This window comes from Haplochromis burtoni, unplaced genomic scaffold, assembly GCF_018398535.1.
Source record: "Haplochromis burtoni strain Fernald_Lab_line unplaced genomic scaffold, NCSU_Asbu1 Contig_4, whole genome shotgun sequence".
Classification (NCBI taxonomy): Eukaryota; Metazoa; Chordata; class Actinopteri; order Cichliformes; family Cichlidae; genus Haplochromis; species Haplochromis burtoni.
In genome coordinates this window covers 337,457-354,568 of record NW_024582365.1, presented here as the reverse complement: position 1 = coordinate 354,568, position 17,112 = coordinate 337,457, and the positions used below count along the sequence as shown (strand labels likewise).

At 38.6% G+C, this 17,112-nt stretch overlaps 1 protein-coding gene across 3 annotated transcripts in view; it reads left to right on the top strand.

Moving 5' to 3' along the window:
• Positions 1–17,112, top strand: part of glra4a (glycine receptor, alpha 4a) — a 57,757-nt gene that overhangs the window by 27,125 nt on the left and 13,520 nt on the right. For all 3 annotated transcript variants that reach the window (XM_014333830.2, XM_014333832.2, XM_005913120.3), the window contains exons 2-5: positions 11,311–11,435; positions 12,323–12,390; positions 13,550–13,773; positions 16,701–16,783. In XM_014333830.2, coding sequence (XP_014189316.1) covers positions 11,387–11,435; positions 12,323–12,390; positions 13,550–13,773; positions 16,701–16,783 — 424 coding nt within the window. In that variant the 5' untranslated portion in view covers positions 11,311–11,386. The remainder of the gene's footprint in view (positions 1–11,310; positions 11,436–12,322; positions 12,391–13,549; positions 13,774–16,700; positions 16,784–17,112) is intronic.

Below are 17,112 nucleotides of genomic sequence, written 5' to 3'. Positions count from 1 at the left end.
CTGAGGAGAGCACAACAGTGTGAGCTTTTGGAAGGTGTTTGTGTTAATCCCAAGGATATTCTGTGTTATGTTGGCGTGCTGTTTCATGGTTGCTCCTTGGAAAGAATGAATTTAAAAGAATCTGTTTTCTCAAAGTAATTGTTGTCTGAGGTCTACAGTAAAAGTAAAGAATGGAAAAGTTTAGATTATCTTCTAGGTCTTTAGAATCTTATTTATTTATTGTAATTATTATTGCACTTATTTAATCAGAGGGGAAAAGGTCTGTCTTTATAGATTCAAAGCAAACCTTATTCTGGACGAAGATCATTTAACATGGATCTTATATAAAATACTGTTGAACCAACTTAATAAGCCCAGAGCACTTATTCATTAAAAAGTAGATTTTATTTAATGAAGAATTTGAGGCTTAACATAAATAAAATACTGTTAAGTTACTGGTTCAAATACATTTAGTAATATTATGTACAACCCCCTAATGCAGTACTTTAAAAAGATGGAACAAGGCAACAAAAGAATAGATACGAGCAATTCATGCTGCAATTTATACCATGTCTTTTTCAGTAACTGCTTATTTCTCCAAAAATGATGTGAAACCCAGTTCTTGCAGTTCGGCAGCATGCGTCCTACAGAAAGTCACCTGGCCTACCTGAATTTGAGACATGTCCCCTACTTAAAGAGGCCCTGAATTGCATGTCAGCTGAAATCTGTGGGAGACATTTAGCTTAAATCTAAAGCGAGAGCGTTTAAAAACACAGTCTTAGCCTTTGACATTTTGTGTGCAGTATATTTCAAATGGATGCACAAATTTAGGGCGCAACAGTGGTGTTGATGGTGCATCAAATTCAGTGGCCTCTGAATTGACTCATGCATGGTTATTTTGCCTTTCTTTGCTAACCTCGTTACGGACTAGTGAAGGCAGTAAAGCAGAAACCCTTGTTTAATCTCTAAATCAAAGAAATGTGCAGTGTTACAAAATATTACCAGCATATCACATTTAAGACTGTCAAAAAAGTATACACAGTCTTTGAGTCCATTAGATCCCAGCCTGAGCCTCTAATTCTTCCTCATTTTGTTGATTCAATCGATTGCCTGGCGGACATTTGTCTTCCCCAGAAAGGAGAGACATTTAAGTTTGTGTGCTGCAATCATGTTAGTGGGTCCATAGATGTCCCATGTCTAACACTGAAATGGGACAACTATAATATTCATTGCTTGAATTAGTTAAATTACATTTAAATATTAATTTTTAAGCCCTTGATCATGAATTGGATAAGTGGAAGCGAGGAAGGGTGGATGGGTAAGTTTAGACGTTTCCTATAGTTAAAATGTGTTTTACTACCAACATTTCTGAGATCAGCTTCTTGAAATTTGTTTACGCAGATTGACTATGCCTTATTTTCATAGCCCATGTTGCCATCTTTAAAGTCACTTTTGAAAGTTGGTCTTTATGATTTTCATCATCTCTCTGTTAGTGATGTTCAAACTGTCATTTCAAGGTAAGCCAGCTAATATTTCAAAAGCCTTGGTGATCATAACGGCATACAACTTCCCAGTGAGATTCTGTAAAAAATAACTTTTAACATCACAATGTTAAGGAGAATAGTTTTTGATTATGTTTGTATGGTTCTCTTGGAGGGCACTGCTTAGATGACTGGCTTTATGCTCAAAAGATGTGCTTTTGCCATGATTTTCTTTTTTTTACCTGGTGACACACACTCTTTTTAGTTATGCAGGACCGTGCTTTGTTCATGGTTATCTCAGTCCACACACTCACCTCTGAGCTTGCTAACCATCCATAACGGTGCTGGAGACACATCTCTCTATCATACTGAGCAGACATCATGTGAGCTGAACAGATTCGTTCTCACCTTGCCTCCTGACCACTGAGATTCCTTCCAGTTTTAGTCATTTTTTTAATGTCCCTAAAAGCAACATTGTCTCCTCAAATAGTGTGCTAAATGGTGTGGTTCCCTGTGTATGAGAAGATGCGTCACATAAAGGCTGTTAATTAACATCAAAAGGCTTTCACTTTTCTTACCTTTTTCTTACCTTTGTTGTTTGCTTCTCTCTCACACAGTGGAATAATTAAATCCACCTGATAGGAAGACATAAAAAAGCACAACAGTGTATGTCAAACAGGATTAGTTCATAGTCTGTCTGAACGTGTTTTTCTTTAACAGGCTGAAGGATTACCATAGCCATATGCCTTTGTTCTTTGGAAAAAGCTGCTAGACATGCAGTGCTTGTCCAGCACCCCAAGAGGCTCTTGTGAATAAGACATCACCCCAGAAAAAGTGCACAAAGCAAATGGAGCAGTGCCTGAGTTGTCTCTTGGACTCGAGCCTCTGAGGAAATCTCACAGAGCCAGACTTTGCCTCTCTTGAGGGTTTTACAAATCTGTGAGAAAGAAGACACGAGGACTTTTCTATCTACCCTTGGCTTTGTACCATCTCATGTTTACTGAGGCATAATCAGTGATTTTAAAAATTGCAACATGAAAATTGTAGCCTGCAGTCAAAGTCTCAGCTATAGCTGTGGGAGGGCTGGAGACTATACCAGCTTTTATAGCACCAGAGGCAGGGAACACCCTAGGTGTTGATGAGAGAGAAAAGGAGTTATGTTTGCAAAAAATATATAAGATTACCAGAAAATAGTGTTTCATGAAATAAATATTATCTTGGGGCGGATATCTCATTGTATAGCTAATCTTTGCAGACTGTTATAATCAATTGTACACTTTAATGGGCAAAAATAATTATGGGCTGCTTAAATATTCCAGGCTAAAAAAGTTGGTAAAAAGACTAAAAACTAACTTTTCTTTCATCGATGTGAAATTATACATTAGCAGCACAGGTAAAACGACAAACTGATTTCACAAAGCATTGCAAGGCTGCTCTCTGTACGAGTGTGATTCAGAAAATCCCTGGTAGACCCAGCTCCACGGTGTCTTTGTCATGACGTTGTTGCTTCCAGCCAGCAGCTTGATCAAGCGAAACAGGCCAGCGGCTATGCCGACAACTTCCTTTCTCTTCAGTGTCCTGTCCAATATATGGGTCATGCAGAGTGCAGTTACTGTCTTTGTGTGTTTGTGAAAGTGCTGTGCGTTTCTGTGGGAAGATTTTTCTGTATGACAGTCTGCTCTACCTTCTAAAACCTCACTTTATTATACAGATTGACAGCAAAACCACCAGCTTTTAGGCTTTTCTTTAAAAGCGCAGGTGGACCATGACCAGGGCCAAGTGCACACTGACTCACACACTGTCCCTTAGCTTTCTTATGTCTTTCTTGTTTTTTGCAATAACTGCTCTAGTTCCTAAGGTAAAATAGGAGGGCCACCGCATTGTACTTCCCCCCACAAAGAGTGACCTTTGAGAGATAATAATGAAATGATAATGAAACAGTAGTCAGAACTGTGAAAAAGCTTTAGTGCGCAATGTAGTGTAGGGAGGGAAACGCCATTACATCATCATCTTGATGTGGCTAGCAAATAGCTAATAAAAGAAAAGATCATAACTGGAAAGGAAACAAGGATAACTGGAAAAAGAAGCATCAATGCGCGCTTTCCATATTCATACAGGTGCAGGGAGCAAATGGAAGACATTTATCATAACAGAAGAGTCTACAACGTGTAATTACGTGTTCAGCTTACATAGTTTGACAGTAGTCTACTTCTGTAAGAAATGAACTGGAGAGATTTCTCTGTTGCGTTGAGATCTGAGTTGAGTCGCTGCAGTGATGCAGACACCAGCAGTGAAGAGACGCACTTCAAATTCCTTCATTATGTTATCCAATTACCGTGCCCATTTGGCTACATAGAAAAATGCTTTCCCAACTTGCTAATTATTGCATTTTGTTACCTTGAATGTAAGACATGGTGAAGATGGAGATAAACACAGTGCTTTGATCATGGCTTTTATCCTGCATTTGAACACAATCATTCAACTATAAGAAGTTTCATAATAACAATATGAATTTCAGTGTAACATGTAGCAAATTATGTATATGACTCTGATCCAGTAGCAGTCTGAAAATGAAGCCATGGTACGTTTCAAGTCCCCAGGCACACATCAAGGCAAATCTTTTGCAGTCGGTATCGTCCCTTCTTTGTATCAGAAATCCTGCTAGCTCTGTTTCACAGAGACTGACAGGAGGCGATCCATGCTGATATCAGATTGGAGACGTGAAGAAGGTGGCCTGAATACAAAGTAGCTTGAAGAGACATCTGGGAAGATGGGTAGGTCTGAGGAGGCTTTGTGTTAGATTCGTCTCTCTTGGGTGGGCCAAGTCAGTCCCTGGTTGATCGCAGGAATTGCCATTTTAACTTCTACTGTTGGAGACCTTTAGTTTGTTGATTAGGCTTTGGCCAGAGCCAACAGGAGGTACACAATCAGCAAGTTCAATGCCTTTGGTAAATTTGAAAGATGCCTTATGGAGTACCTTATATAAAGGTTCTGGGTTCCCAAGTTTTTAATAGCAAGACTATATTCTGAAATCTACTCAAAAAAGAAAGAGAAACTTTTGCTAGATAATGTATGTGGGAGGAACAATTCATTCTGCCATGACATTTTGACAGCAGATGTTGCAATTAGGAGTTGGAGAGAGAGTAGATTCAAATTCAACGCAGCGTTATTCTCACAGATAAACGCATTATGTCATGAAGAATAGGATAATATATTTCCCACAGCTATAAATTTAAAGTCACTAGACAAGAATACATTAGAGAACTGAAGATTAGTAAAGGGTGTATGAGAACAGCCTGGCTGTTAGTTAGAGTTCACTGTAGTAGCAACGTGAATCTGTCATCAAGCCACAGCTCATTGTGTCCTCGTCATTACTGTGGCAAAAGCAAGTGTGTAAACATGTATTTATTGGTAATGACCCTGTCTGCTCTTGATGCACTATATCTATGTCGTTGCGTTTAAAACTGGTGTTTATCACTTTCTAATCCAGTAAAATAATAGAGTACATTGTATTATCAAAATGTAAAAATACATGGATTAGTATTGTTCTTTTGTCCAGACCCGCTCCATACACACTGAAGATTATTTCAACCAAAAATTACAGTGTGAAATGTCCACAAATTCGTAGTTCAGGCCTTTTGGAGTGAAACATACTTCATCCCTTTCTCTCTTTGATGACATCCACCCTTCCATTGAGACCATTTCTGATGAGCAGTAGATGGATCCACCGGAGAGCCAGATGCATCTCTCGGGTCCTGAGTCAAGTCTTTGCTGGGTTTCTGTGTTTTGTTTTTTTAACCTATTTCCTAAAGGCATCTTGCATTAAAACACAAGTGTGAGATCCCGGTGATGGCCCGATTAAGTGACAAATCATCTGCTGTAGGATGCTCTGTCCGTACGTGTTTTCATACTCAAGGTGTTATAGGATGGCAGTGGTCATGTCATTGAAGATAAATGTGCAAGGTTAAATTACAGTGTGCTCCAAATCCCATTCCCCAATGTGCCTATTGATCAAAAAGCAACAGCATAGGCCATAGGCCATCTCATACAGTGGTGTAAAGACAAGGGCTACACAGGCCATTAAAAACAAAAAATGGCATGTCATTGTATTTCCATGAAGCACACCATTTTGATAAGATGCCTGTCACAAGCTTGAATGATTTCTGTGGTTTGGTTGGCCTGATAGAAAGTTCTGTCAATTATCTAAGAGGTATTAGATCAATACATGAGGCTCAAGTAAATGTCAAGGACAAGTTGGCAAGTAGGAAATTAGAGCAATGTGGCAACAGGCAGAGAAAGCAATTTTCTTCTGTTTCCCATTATGCTAATGGGACTAGAAACTTAGTATTTCCATGTACTATATGAATATCTAATGGCCTTGATATCCCCCAGTGCTTCCTGGTTGGAAACCAGTGAACATCCATACTGTGAAAAGATGTGCTTTTCTGCGTCTTTCTAATGAAAAAGTAATTAACAAAATATGTTTGAACTCCATTGGAAGACCCTCATCCCATCTGATTTGGTGCAATTTGTATCTGTTATATGAAATATAAACTGATTGTTATTAAGTTAAATAAAAATTGAACAAATATGTTCAAAGTAGTATTTTTATGTGATAATTAGCTGCTTCGTTATCTGTCCTTGAAATTAGTGGGCAGCTTTCTATATCTCCTGAGGCATGGAGGCTATACGTCGTGAGAAAAAGAGGAATCAGTGAATTTTGCAGCTGTTGGTCTCTTGCTGACCTAGCCTCCCTTCCCCCTCACCCTACCCAGTCCAGTTATGTCCTTATAGATTTGAACTCTATGTAATATATAGAGAACGACAGCTCAAGCCTCTTTTATTTTACTGGATGTGCTGATGTCCGTTATAACTAAAGGATACACCGCACTATAAATGCCTAGCATTTGTCAAGTTATGTAGCTAATCTTTTTGCTTGACCTGCTTGACCTGCAACAGCAGCATATTCCTATAAATTATATTTGCACTTTATAAACATCTTATGGATTAAATCCAGTTCCAACATTCAAAGCTAGGGCAGCAATGATTGTGCTTTTAATGCTGAGAGCTGAAATGTTAAGAGTGCAAGAGTGTGATTATCACAATAAGCTCTTCAAATTGAAAAAGCTTATACAATAATACAAAAGATCAATTTCTGATCCAAAGCCGTTAAACAAACAGCATTGTCCTGTTGTATCTAAACCAAATTAAACACTCATAAAAATTTGTTTAGCAACCACTATTGTGGAAACTAATGGGGTTCCTTATATAGAAATAAATCAATTAATATAAAATGTTTTCTTGTATAGCTTGTTTAATTGTTTTGTTTGTTGTTGTTTTTTAAAAAGATAATAATTTGGATTAAAATAAGTTTTCACGTTTGTTTTTTTTCCACCAATTTTTAATTAGTAATTAGGTGGCGAGTATCATCATATTCCAAAAACACAACATGACAGTGGTGAAGCTAAACCAGAGCAAGTTGTGAGGAATTGGCCATACAGCTCTGGTAAGCGAAGAGAAGCTGATGCCAGTTTCGCTGTAGCTTAATTAGTTTGCACTGTTCTCTGCTGGGATTTTTTTTTTAAAATATATACTTAAAACTAGTAAATGAATCTCTATTCATACAACATTTCTCAAAATCCGTCTGTTTTGTGTGAGGAAGAACTGTAAAACAAAGCAGCCCTGACTAACACTGGCCCCTGCGTTGTTATCCGTAGACTTTGTTTGTTTGTTTGTTTTTTCCTGGACTGAGGGTCGTGTGTACACAAGATAGCAGGATAATGCTTCTGTTACATTGACCAAAATTAACGGCAACCTGAAGGTTTATTTGTTTATTCAATTTATTTATTTTGGTTGAAAGCCTGGTGGAGTGGAAAGGTAATCAAATGCTTGCTAGCTCTTCACCCCAGTTGTACTTACTTTGGGTACACATGGTTGATCTGATAAGACGCTCCTGGCAGGTTTGCCAAAACAGCTTTTTCCTCTTGTAGCTGCCCCACTGATGTGAATTTGTGAGTTCAGGAAGATGCAGAGAGGCCTTTCAAACTGAAAACCACCCTATGATAGATTCAAACAGTAAAGTCGGGGTGGGGGGGGGGGAAATGTTTATAAAAGCAATAAAGCAAATTACCACTTCAAAGACATTGAAACATTTCTTACTGGCTACACTGTTATAACAAATTTTTCCCTGCATCTAAATATGTGTGTATACAATCACCTTTTGGCTTTGACTTTAGCTTTGTTTTCAATAAAAAGTCACTTGCTAACGAGAGTGTTACAGCCAAAACTTGCTTTATAATGGAAGGAATGACTTGTTATTCTCAACAGCAGCCTGGCACCGATCCTCAAATGAAAGGGATGCAGGGGAAGCAAAAGGTCAGGCTAATTAAATGTCAGCAAAGAGCATCTTAATAATTGAATCATTCAAACAAAGAACCACATAATTTAGTTTTTAAGGGTTCTGATGAGCCACTTGCAGCCTCTCTTGTAGTTTTATGGTCAATAGATTATTATATTGTTCCATCTTAACAGTGATTCCTGTACACTACATAAACCTCGATAGACTTCACATCCAAAAGCAATTGACTAAGACATAGTTTCCTGATAAAGATGTAAATTTTTGGAAGGAGTTCAGTCTTTCCCAAAACCTCCAGCACTACATCTTAAACATCTGTCAGGACTCATTAGTCGGAATGCAAGTGAGTAAATTTTCAAACAGTTGTATTTGTGCCAGAAACCTAAAGATAAAATTGTTTTGACACGCTTGTAAATGGCTTAGGCTGTTTCTTCTTTCACCCTCTCAGTTATATAAGATCCTATTGTGACACCATAAACAATAGCAAGAAATCCAGTTGGATATGCGTGAGGGTTGATAGAGAGGTGATGTTGGTCCCCGAGGGAAAACAAACCCACACATCCTCCTATAGCAGCGGGTAAGAAGTTCCTCCATTGACCTCAAGAGTTTATTTATCCTATTACTCTTTAAATATTCTTTACTTGTGTGCTTTAAATGCACTTAAACTCTGTGTTCTCTGCATACTGTATTTTCATTATGTTTGATCACCATCAGGAAACATCGTAAAACTACCAGCACCTTATTAACTGAGAAATCTCATACTGCCATTTCCCCAACCATAAGCAGAAATTACTCTCAGTCAGCTCTATAACGTGGGGCTGTATTTCACTAGAAGTTTCTGTCTTAATAGTTGGCTCGGAGCACTGACGCATGCATAGTACAGTATAGAAATGGTGAACCTTGTCCTGTGAGCTAGGCTGACAGCGTTGTGGGGCAGACTGAGTGTCTTGACTGCAGTTAACCTCTCCATGATCTTTTATTTCCCAAAATGTCATGTAACAGCATCTTTTCTTTGATCATGAGCCATCCACATCAAAAGCATTCACACTGCCAACACATGCTTGTTGTAGGGTCTTATTCTTTGTCTGTCAATATTTCTTCAAGATTAAAGAGTTTACTGTCACAGTCATTTGTCTTTGAATTCTTGTGACCACCTGTGAGAGAAAAATCACACTTTAGGCCAAACAGGATGCTTTATTGTTCTGTGTTGGTTTGTGAAAGGGACGCAACCCAAGACAGATTGTTTGTTGTTATCAGTGGCTTACTGCAAGTAAGAGGCTGACCATCCATCCATCCCCTTGTGCACCTGTTTGTGTTTGTAGCCAAGTGCTTGTGAGAGGGGGAAAAAGATAAGAGAGGTGCGCGTGTTACTAGAGGGGAAGAAGTGCGTGGAGTGAGGGCAGTTATGGGACCAGTGAGAGTCGAGCTTTCACAAAAGACTGATATGTGCGCGGCTCTATGATGAAAGCAAAAGAAGGGCTCCAGTGATAAGGCTTGTATGTTCATGGGCATGTTGTTTTGGTTGTCAGTGAATCCATCTAACCTCACTATGTATGCAAGGCAACAAGCTCGCATTACTTGTGGTACAGACACTGGTAAAATCAATGAGCACAGTAACAGTGAAACTAGAGTTCCAGAGGTATAGATGAGCTGTCAGATTAGTTGCACTGTACCAGAAGTACCGCGGGCAAGCACAACACAATATTCAGTCTAAAAAGTTTAAAAAATATATACAAAGCTTGCTAGTAAAACTATCACAGAAGTGATAATCAAATTGTAAGTGTTGGTCTTTGAATAACAACAGCAAGTTGAGTACATTTGAATGAATTCATTAAAAAATAAAGCTGAAGATGCTTGCTTGGAAACTCGGACTTTCTAACATTCACACACAAAATCACACTCCGATAGATGCATCGGAGCTGCTTTGTCCAGCGATACTTCACCACATTGCATGGAGGAATCGGGGGTCGGTAGGCAATACGCTTTAGTATCGGAGCCATAGTCACAGGTTTTGGAACAACAAGGAGTTCTTCTTTCAGTAACTAAATCTACACACAGTGATACATAAACATGTCTGTGTTGTCACAGTAATAGATGGCAGAGCTAGATTATACGTTTAGCTCAAATCAGCGTCCTTATTTAAATCAAAGGGGACTGATGACAAAAAGCTTTTCCACCAGAAGTGAATGTTTGCCCCATTAATGACTCTGATCATCTAAAACTGAATGAGAGGATGTAAAATTAAAGCAGTTCAAAGAACAAAACAAACGTGATGCATTCTTTTACCCCTACACACACTGCAACAGGAATAAGAGGAAGTGACTGTAGCAATTACCGTGCAGGCTATTTTCAGGTACAGTTGGTGTCCATCAGAACTGAGAATTACAGAGGCAAAATGTCACCATATGGAAATGAATATATCAGTCTGCGAAGGAATTTCAATTTTTAAAAAAAATCTGTAGAGTAATATAAAATAAGTAATGGCACAAGTGGATAAATTGAGTCACAAATTGGACTTCTTGCATGCAGTAAACGCTAAACTGGCCACAGTGATCCGTCACTAGAGCCCCCTTTTTTTAAATTCCTAATTGTAGTCTGTGCTATTGCAAATAATGCATATCTTAGGACCAACTCAGCTTCACACATGTTTAAAACATATTGTCCCCAAAGTCACCCTGTAAACTATAAACTGCCCATGCAGTTTTTGTGACTCTAAAGCAAAGAGCAGAAGATTGGTAAATCAGACTGGTTCCAGACTTAATCAGGAAAACACAGGGTATCAGCAATACTGTGCCTTCCCAGGGACTGAACCTGCCATCTGTACGTAGCTTTAGATCTTGACAGAATCATGAACTGTTAACAGTTGTATCAAATTCATGGGGTGCAATATGCTGTGCTGCAGCCAGAGCCAAACAGAAGTCAAATCCAATGTGTACTGTTCTTTGTGTGTTCCTTAAGATATCCCTCTTTGTTACCCTTCTTCTTTTTCCTTTCACTCCAGGCTGTTGGTTATTCTTGTCAGTGGCTGCCCGAGCCTTACTGGAGCTCGTATCAACTCCTTCCTCTCCCCAGTGTGACATTCATAGCATTACAATTGAGCCATCAATCTGTCAAGCTTTACCCCTGCTAAGCCGCAAGCAGTGGGAGGCACAGAGGAGGGACAAGTTTACCTCTGCTTCTGTTTTGCTTCTCAGTAGTTAGGGTCTAACAACTTCAATAAGTCTTAGTCATGATGGGAAATAGATAAGCTTTTAGTTGCCAGCTGAGGCAAGCCATTCAGTTATCATTTTTCACCCTCATTTCGCATCTACTGCTGTGTTTTGTGCTGATGACTGACTTGCTGGCTTCATTTATTTTTTTTCTTTGCCCACAACCCCCACTGCTACCTCTCAGACATGAATGCACTCCTTCACTACCGTTGTTCATATCCTCTCTCTTCTCTTTCTCTTTGTATTTGTTGCTCCCGTCTTTGCCTCTCCTCCTGGGTAATGTCAGACTGAGCTCCTGTAAGGAGGAGATAAAGCACCCCAGCAGACAAGAGCTTTCACCTTCTGACTTCCTGGACAAACTCATGGGGAAAACATCAGGATATGATGCACGGATCAGACCCAACTTCAAAGGTACAGCGTACGCCATGGCAGACCGTCGCAGTAGCCCTCAAGAAAATCCTAGAGAAAGTACAAGCATTAGAAAACAAAGCAAACAGTAGTGAGTCTGTGCTGTGAAAGCTAAACAACTCGCCAAACTCATGTGCATTTGCCGTGTATGTGTCTTCACCAAAACTGTAGGAGAATTCTAACATTTAAAGCTGTTCGTATGCTTTATGCTATGAGATACCCAACCGCTGTAATTTTGTCTCAGTACGACCTTACTTCCAAAAACCAAAGTTCTGTTACATACAAAATATTTGTGCAAAACTGCTACCTGGATTTTCTAGAGAAGAAACAGTTTGAACCACCCACAAGTCACCAGGAGAGGATATGGGTAGATGGTGTGCATACAAAGCACCTGAGAGTAAGGTTCTCATGTGTGTCCTCCACACATTGAACACAGCTCCGCAGTGTCAGGGTTTAAGCAACAAAATATTTTTCTTAATGTTGTACCTCTGTGGTGTACTTGTTAGTGGAGTGTGTGACTCTATAAAACATCCTCCCTGAGTTATGTAATGTAGACAGGCCTGAGCACTATTTTGTTTTCTCAGACGCCTGACTATATTTGTTCCTCCTGTCATTATCTTTGTGCCCAGACTTTTACATGAAGCTTTTAAGCTGTCGTTACACTGACAGTGAGAGGAATAGCAGGAACTCCAACTTCAGAACTGGAATTAGCATTGCATGCATTGCAATAACATTTTTAAGTCACAGTCACTGTAAGCAGATGAAAAGTAGTGGTACAATGGATACATTTTCTATAGCCTTAGAAGGTGCAAAGACAAATATTCACAGTGGTGCTTTTTCATAAATCGCAGGGACAAGTGTGCATCTATGTTCTTATCTCTTTTCCCCAGGTCCGCCTGTGAACGTCACCTGTAATATTTTTATCAACAGCTTTGGTTCAATCACAGAAACGACCATGGTAAGAAGAGCATGTACAAATATTACACATTTCTTAAAAATGTAAGTTTTGCTTTTTCTTCGTAGCCCAGAAAATTAAATATTGTAAATACTCTTTGACATGATTATAGCAGCAGATTATGGTACAGTTGTATCTCTCTGCATGATTAATAATAAAAAATACTTTTCATTTTCCTTTTCTAACTTATTGGTTTCTAATCCTTTAAGTGCTGAAGCAATTTCTGTTTCCTGGAGCATAACAGTGCAACCTTCAGAGACCATTGGGGTCACTGACATGCTGATAATGAACTGTCCACTCTGCAATTAAAATGAAAAATTGAGAAAATGAAAGAAAAGGGAGAAGGGTGAAAGGACAGGAAAAATGGCTCCCCTTACATCTGCATTAACACTACAGTAAAGCAGTGAAGTGTTTAAGGGTATCCGGGGGACTTCCAGAGCTCCAAAGCTACAGTCAGGTTAACCCAGAAAACATTAATATTTTAACTGCAGGACTTTTCTTATTTTTTTTAAAAGAAATAAAAGAAAAAACCTTAATAACTGCAATTGGCCACAGAGAAATTATGAATTAATTGTACTGATTAGATTTCTAATTTAATTACTTATGTCTTCTGGCTGCAGGCCAGGCTGTGTTTGGTGTATTTCCTTAGCCTGGCCTTCATTATCAGCTCTCAGCGCAGTCTTTTCTTTTCTTTTTTTACTAAACCTGACAAATATAATGCAGCAAACAAAGATGAATTATCTGCAGTGACCTTAGCGCGTGCTCTTTCTCGTTAGGTGTGATATGAATATTTTTCAGATTTTCCATTTATTTGCTCAGTCTCCAGGGTTTTCACACATTTCACATTTCTCAAATGAAATGACGTTCATTAAAGTGTGTTATTCTCATCATGAGGAAATATAAAGTAGAAAAATTATATAGCTCGAATTAATGTTGTATAAAGTCGTACTCCATCCCAAGAGAATAACTTTCATGATATTTCTGTCTGGCTTTGAGAAGTTTAGCTTCAATTCAAAATAAGAACGGACAAACAGTGACCCGTATCAGAATGGTCCCAGAACTTCTCAAACTACAGCAGAACAATCCACTTCTGAGTTTTCCATCTAACTGCAACCTCCACTGATGGTATATTTTCCATTAACTACCCTGCGTTCTTCCACAGGACTACAGGCTCAATGTATTTCTACGGCAAAAATGGAATGACCCTCGTCTGGCATACAGCGAATACCCCGATGACTCCCTTGATCTGGATCCATCCATGTTGGACTCTATCTGGAAACCTGATTTATTCTTCGCAAACGAGAAAGGAGCCAATTTCCATGAGGTCACTACTGATAACAAGCTGCTACGGATTTTCCAAGATGGCAGCGTTCTTTACAGTATCAGGTAATCAAAGATTATATTTCTAGAACAGCAGGACCACTGGTACTGGGTTATCTAGTTATATGTTTAGAAAACACTTTAATTTATTTTTTAACAACATGAATTTATTAAATTTCAGTCTCTAGTAGGTTTGGATTTGTGAGTGAGAGTCTGACCTGTAGAATTTTTTTTTTTGCCCATTTCTAACCATAAACCCCCTAAAGAGGGAATTATTCATGTGTGAAGTCGATTTATTTCTATTCAGTTTGAGACTTTCTATTTTACTTCAGATTTTGTTCTGTCCTCTTTAGGCTTTATATACAACATTACTGTACATACAATATATTCCAAACCAAATTCAGAAAGTGTTGAAATGCTGTGTAAAATGTAAATGAAAAGAAAATGTATTGATTTGCAAATCTCATAAACCCATATTTTATTCACAATAAAGAACATGGTAAACATATCAAATGTTTAAAGTGAGAAAATGTACTATTTAGAGAAAAGTGTAGCTCATTTTACATTTTTTGGCAGCAGCACATCTCAGAGGTGAGACAGGGTCATGCCATGCAGATTCTTGGACTCTTTTTCTTGATATTATGTGCTGTAGATGATTAGATATTTGCAGCCTTCACAATTTTACGCAGAGAAACATTATTCTGAAATTGTAGAGAATTTGTAGACTCAGTTTTTTGCAGATTGGTGGACTGAAACTGTTTGTTAGATTCAGTTCAAACACTGAATAGGTTTTCTTTGCGCTGCTGTGACAAAGATCTGGGATTATGAGTTTGGAAAATTGTTGTATTTTCTTCTGGTTTACATTTTAAACAGCGTCTTTTTTTTTTTTTTAATCGAGGCATTAAACTCAAACTATATATGCATCAGTAGGGCTGTTCGATATAACGATATATATCGGATGACGATATAAAAACGTCTATCGTTTCATTTTACGCTATCGTTTGTTTCGTGGTGTCGCAAAATAAACTGTTTACAACAATATTTTCTCATCGTTTCGATGGTCACTGTAGTGGATATATTACTTTCTCAAAGTTCTCTCTTTCTCTTATATTTAATAGAACCACACTACAGACGGACAAGCGCTTGTTTTTATGCGTTGTCGTTAGCAACAACGACGGTAAAACCATCGCGTGTCCGCTTGTTTATGTTCCACATAAACCTTTTCACAATAAAGCTCAAGATCCTGTTGAGACTTTTCAAAATAAACTGAATCACATAAAAGAGTATGCAGAGTATTTACAGATGAGAAGTAAAAAAGAGCCGCCAGGTGCTAAAAAATAAACCTTAGACTCAAAGGTTAGAGCAGGCTTTTCCCCGCAGCACGCCGTGTAATAAACACTCACAAAGAAAACGGCGCCGTTACAACTTATGTCTAAAAATGTATCGTTTCATGCATCGGTTAAAACACTCGACTCCAGCTACATGACGCCCAGCTGAGAACACTTCAGGCAGGTCGAGCTGCCCGAGATTCACAGAATTTACAGAGATTGTTACATTTTTGTGATTTATATCGTTATTGGATGATGGAATTCTTATATCGGGATATGAGATTTTGGTCATATCGCACAGCCCTATGCATCAGCAAATCGTTACTCAACTTGGGCACTCCATTTCTGCTAAATTCAGTGAAGATGCCCCCCCCCAAAAAAAGAAAGAATTGCTCCCCAGTCTGGTGCTAGCAGAGAAATGGAAAATAAATCCCACTCAAACATGACTTCTTAACTAAAATATAGCAGATTGCTGAAATGCCAGTTACACTCATCTTACTGCATCTTTCCACCCAACCAGTGCATGTCTATGCGCACTGGAGGTCACCAAACTATTAATAGGGTGCAAACATGTCAAGTGGCAAGTGTGTGACAGAGTCTTTGATGCGATTTTGTTTAATGACGCTCTGCGCCAGATGGGAAATTTGCAGCCGACTTAATAAACGATTGCACGGGAGGAGTAGATGTAGTTTTACTCCGTGCTCGTGTGTCCCGAGTTCCCATTTTAAAGCTTTAAACATGTTTGTAATTAAAACGCTGATAAAATGTACACAATAGAAAAGATTTAATCACAAAAGTCTGTTTGCGTTAAGTTATTATGTTGTGCAGTGATATTTATAATGTTTATGTTTTGTTGTTGATTTTCCCATCATGAAATTACTATTTTACTGAGAAGAAAAACTTCTTTAGGAAGAGGGAGAGGCATAAACATTGACATCATCCATTGAAAACAGACTCACAGTATTGCAAATACAGATGATCACCTCCTCATTCCACTGATTTACTGCATCTCTTAGGTTTGCTTGCAAACTATGTTCAGTAATTATGCATCAAACATCTTTGTTCCCTCTAAGTGCATGACACAATTTAGGCAGCGAGTCAACCAGTGGAGTATTTGTAGTTTGTTCTTCTGCTGGTGAAAGAGATATTGTCATCATAACACAGTTGCAAATGGGTGCCTGAGTGTATATTGCTGCCGGCTCTTGTCTCGCCTCTGGGCAATGCATTACAGCAGGTAATTACAGAGCTTTCCTCCAGACAGACTCCCAAATAGCTCTCTCTCTCTTCTCTAAGAATCCTTGAAGGCTTAATGCATCAAAACAACAAATAAAAGTCGGGATGCCTGCACCAATTACTTCTCTATTACTGTGGTGAGTGAGTGAGCGATCAAATGGCAGACAAATCCAAGCTGTTTTCCAATCTACTCTTTTTGGAAAAAAGATCCCTGTTTATTATTTTTATTTATTCGATTACTTTTTATTGAACATTTTCATACAGACTCATAAATTGCAAAACAAAGCAGCCGACGCTGATAAAGCCACTTTTTAAAAATGTTGTAATCGATCGTTTCTTCTTATGCTTCGTGTCTTTTCCTCGAGCTCTGTCGTGCCCTCTGACATCTTCTACGTCCTATTTCTCTTTTCCAATCTGTTTTTTCTATCTCAGGCTGACTCTTACCCTGTCTTGCCCTATGGACTTGAAGAATTTCCCAATGGACATTCAGACCTGTACCATGCAGCTTGAAAGCTGTGAGTTTTCATTTCCTCCTCTTCCTTTTGTTTCACTTCTCTTTTATCCTCCTTTGGTTTCTTATTTTCTGCATTTTGCCCTTTTCTACATTTGCCTTGCTGTATGCCAAACCTACAGGTTTGTGTGAGCATGACGTTTTGTAATTGCTTCATACGTTTGTCCATGTTTCTAATCGATATTGCTAATATGATTGTTACTCAAGCTGGTGTTGACCATTGTCTGTACTATTTCACAGAAGGAGCAATTGTCCACATATTGCTTAACAGCAGTAACTTTCTAGAAGTTTATCTTAAGGGTTTTCAGATAGCAAAACATCTAACGCACTGTT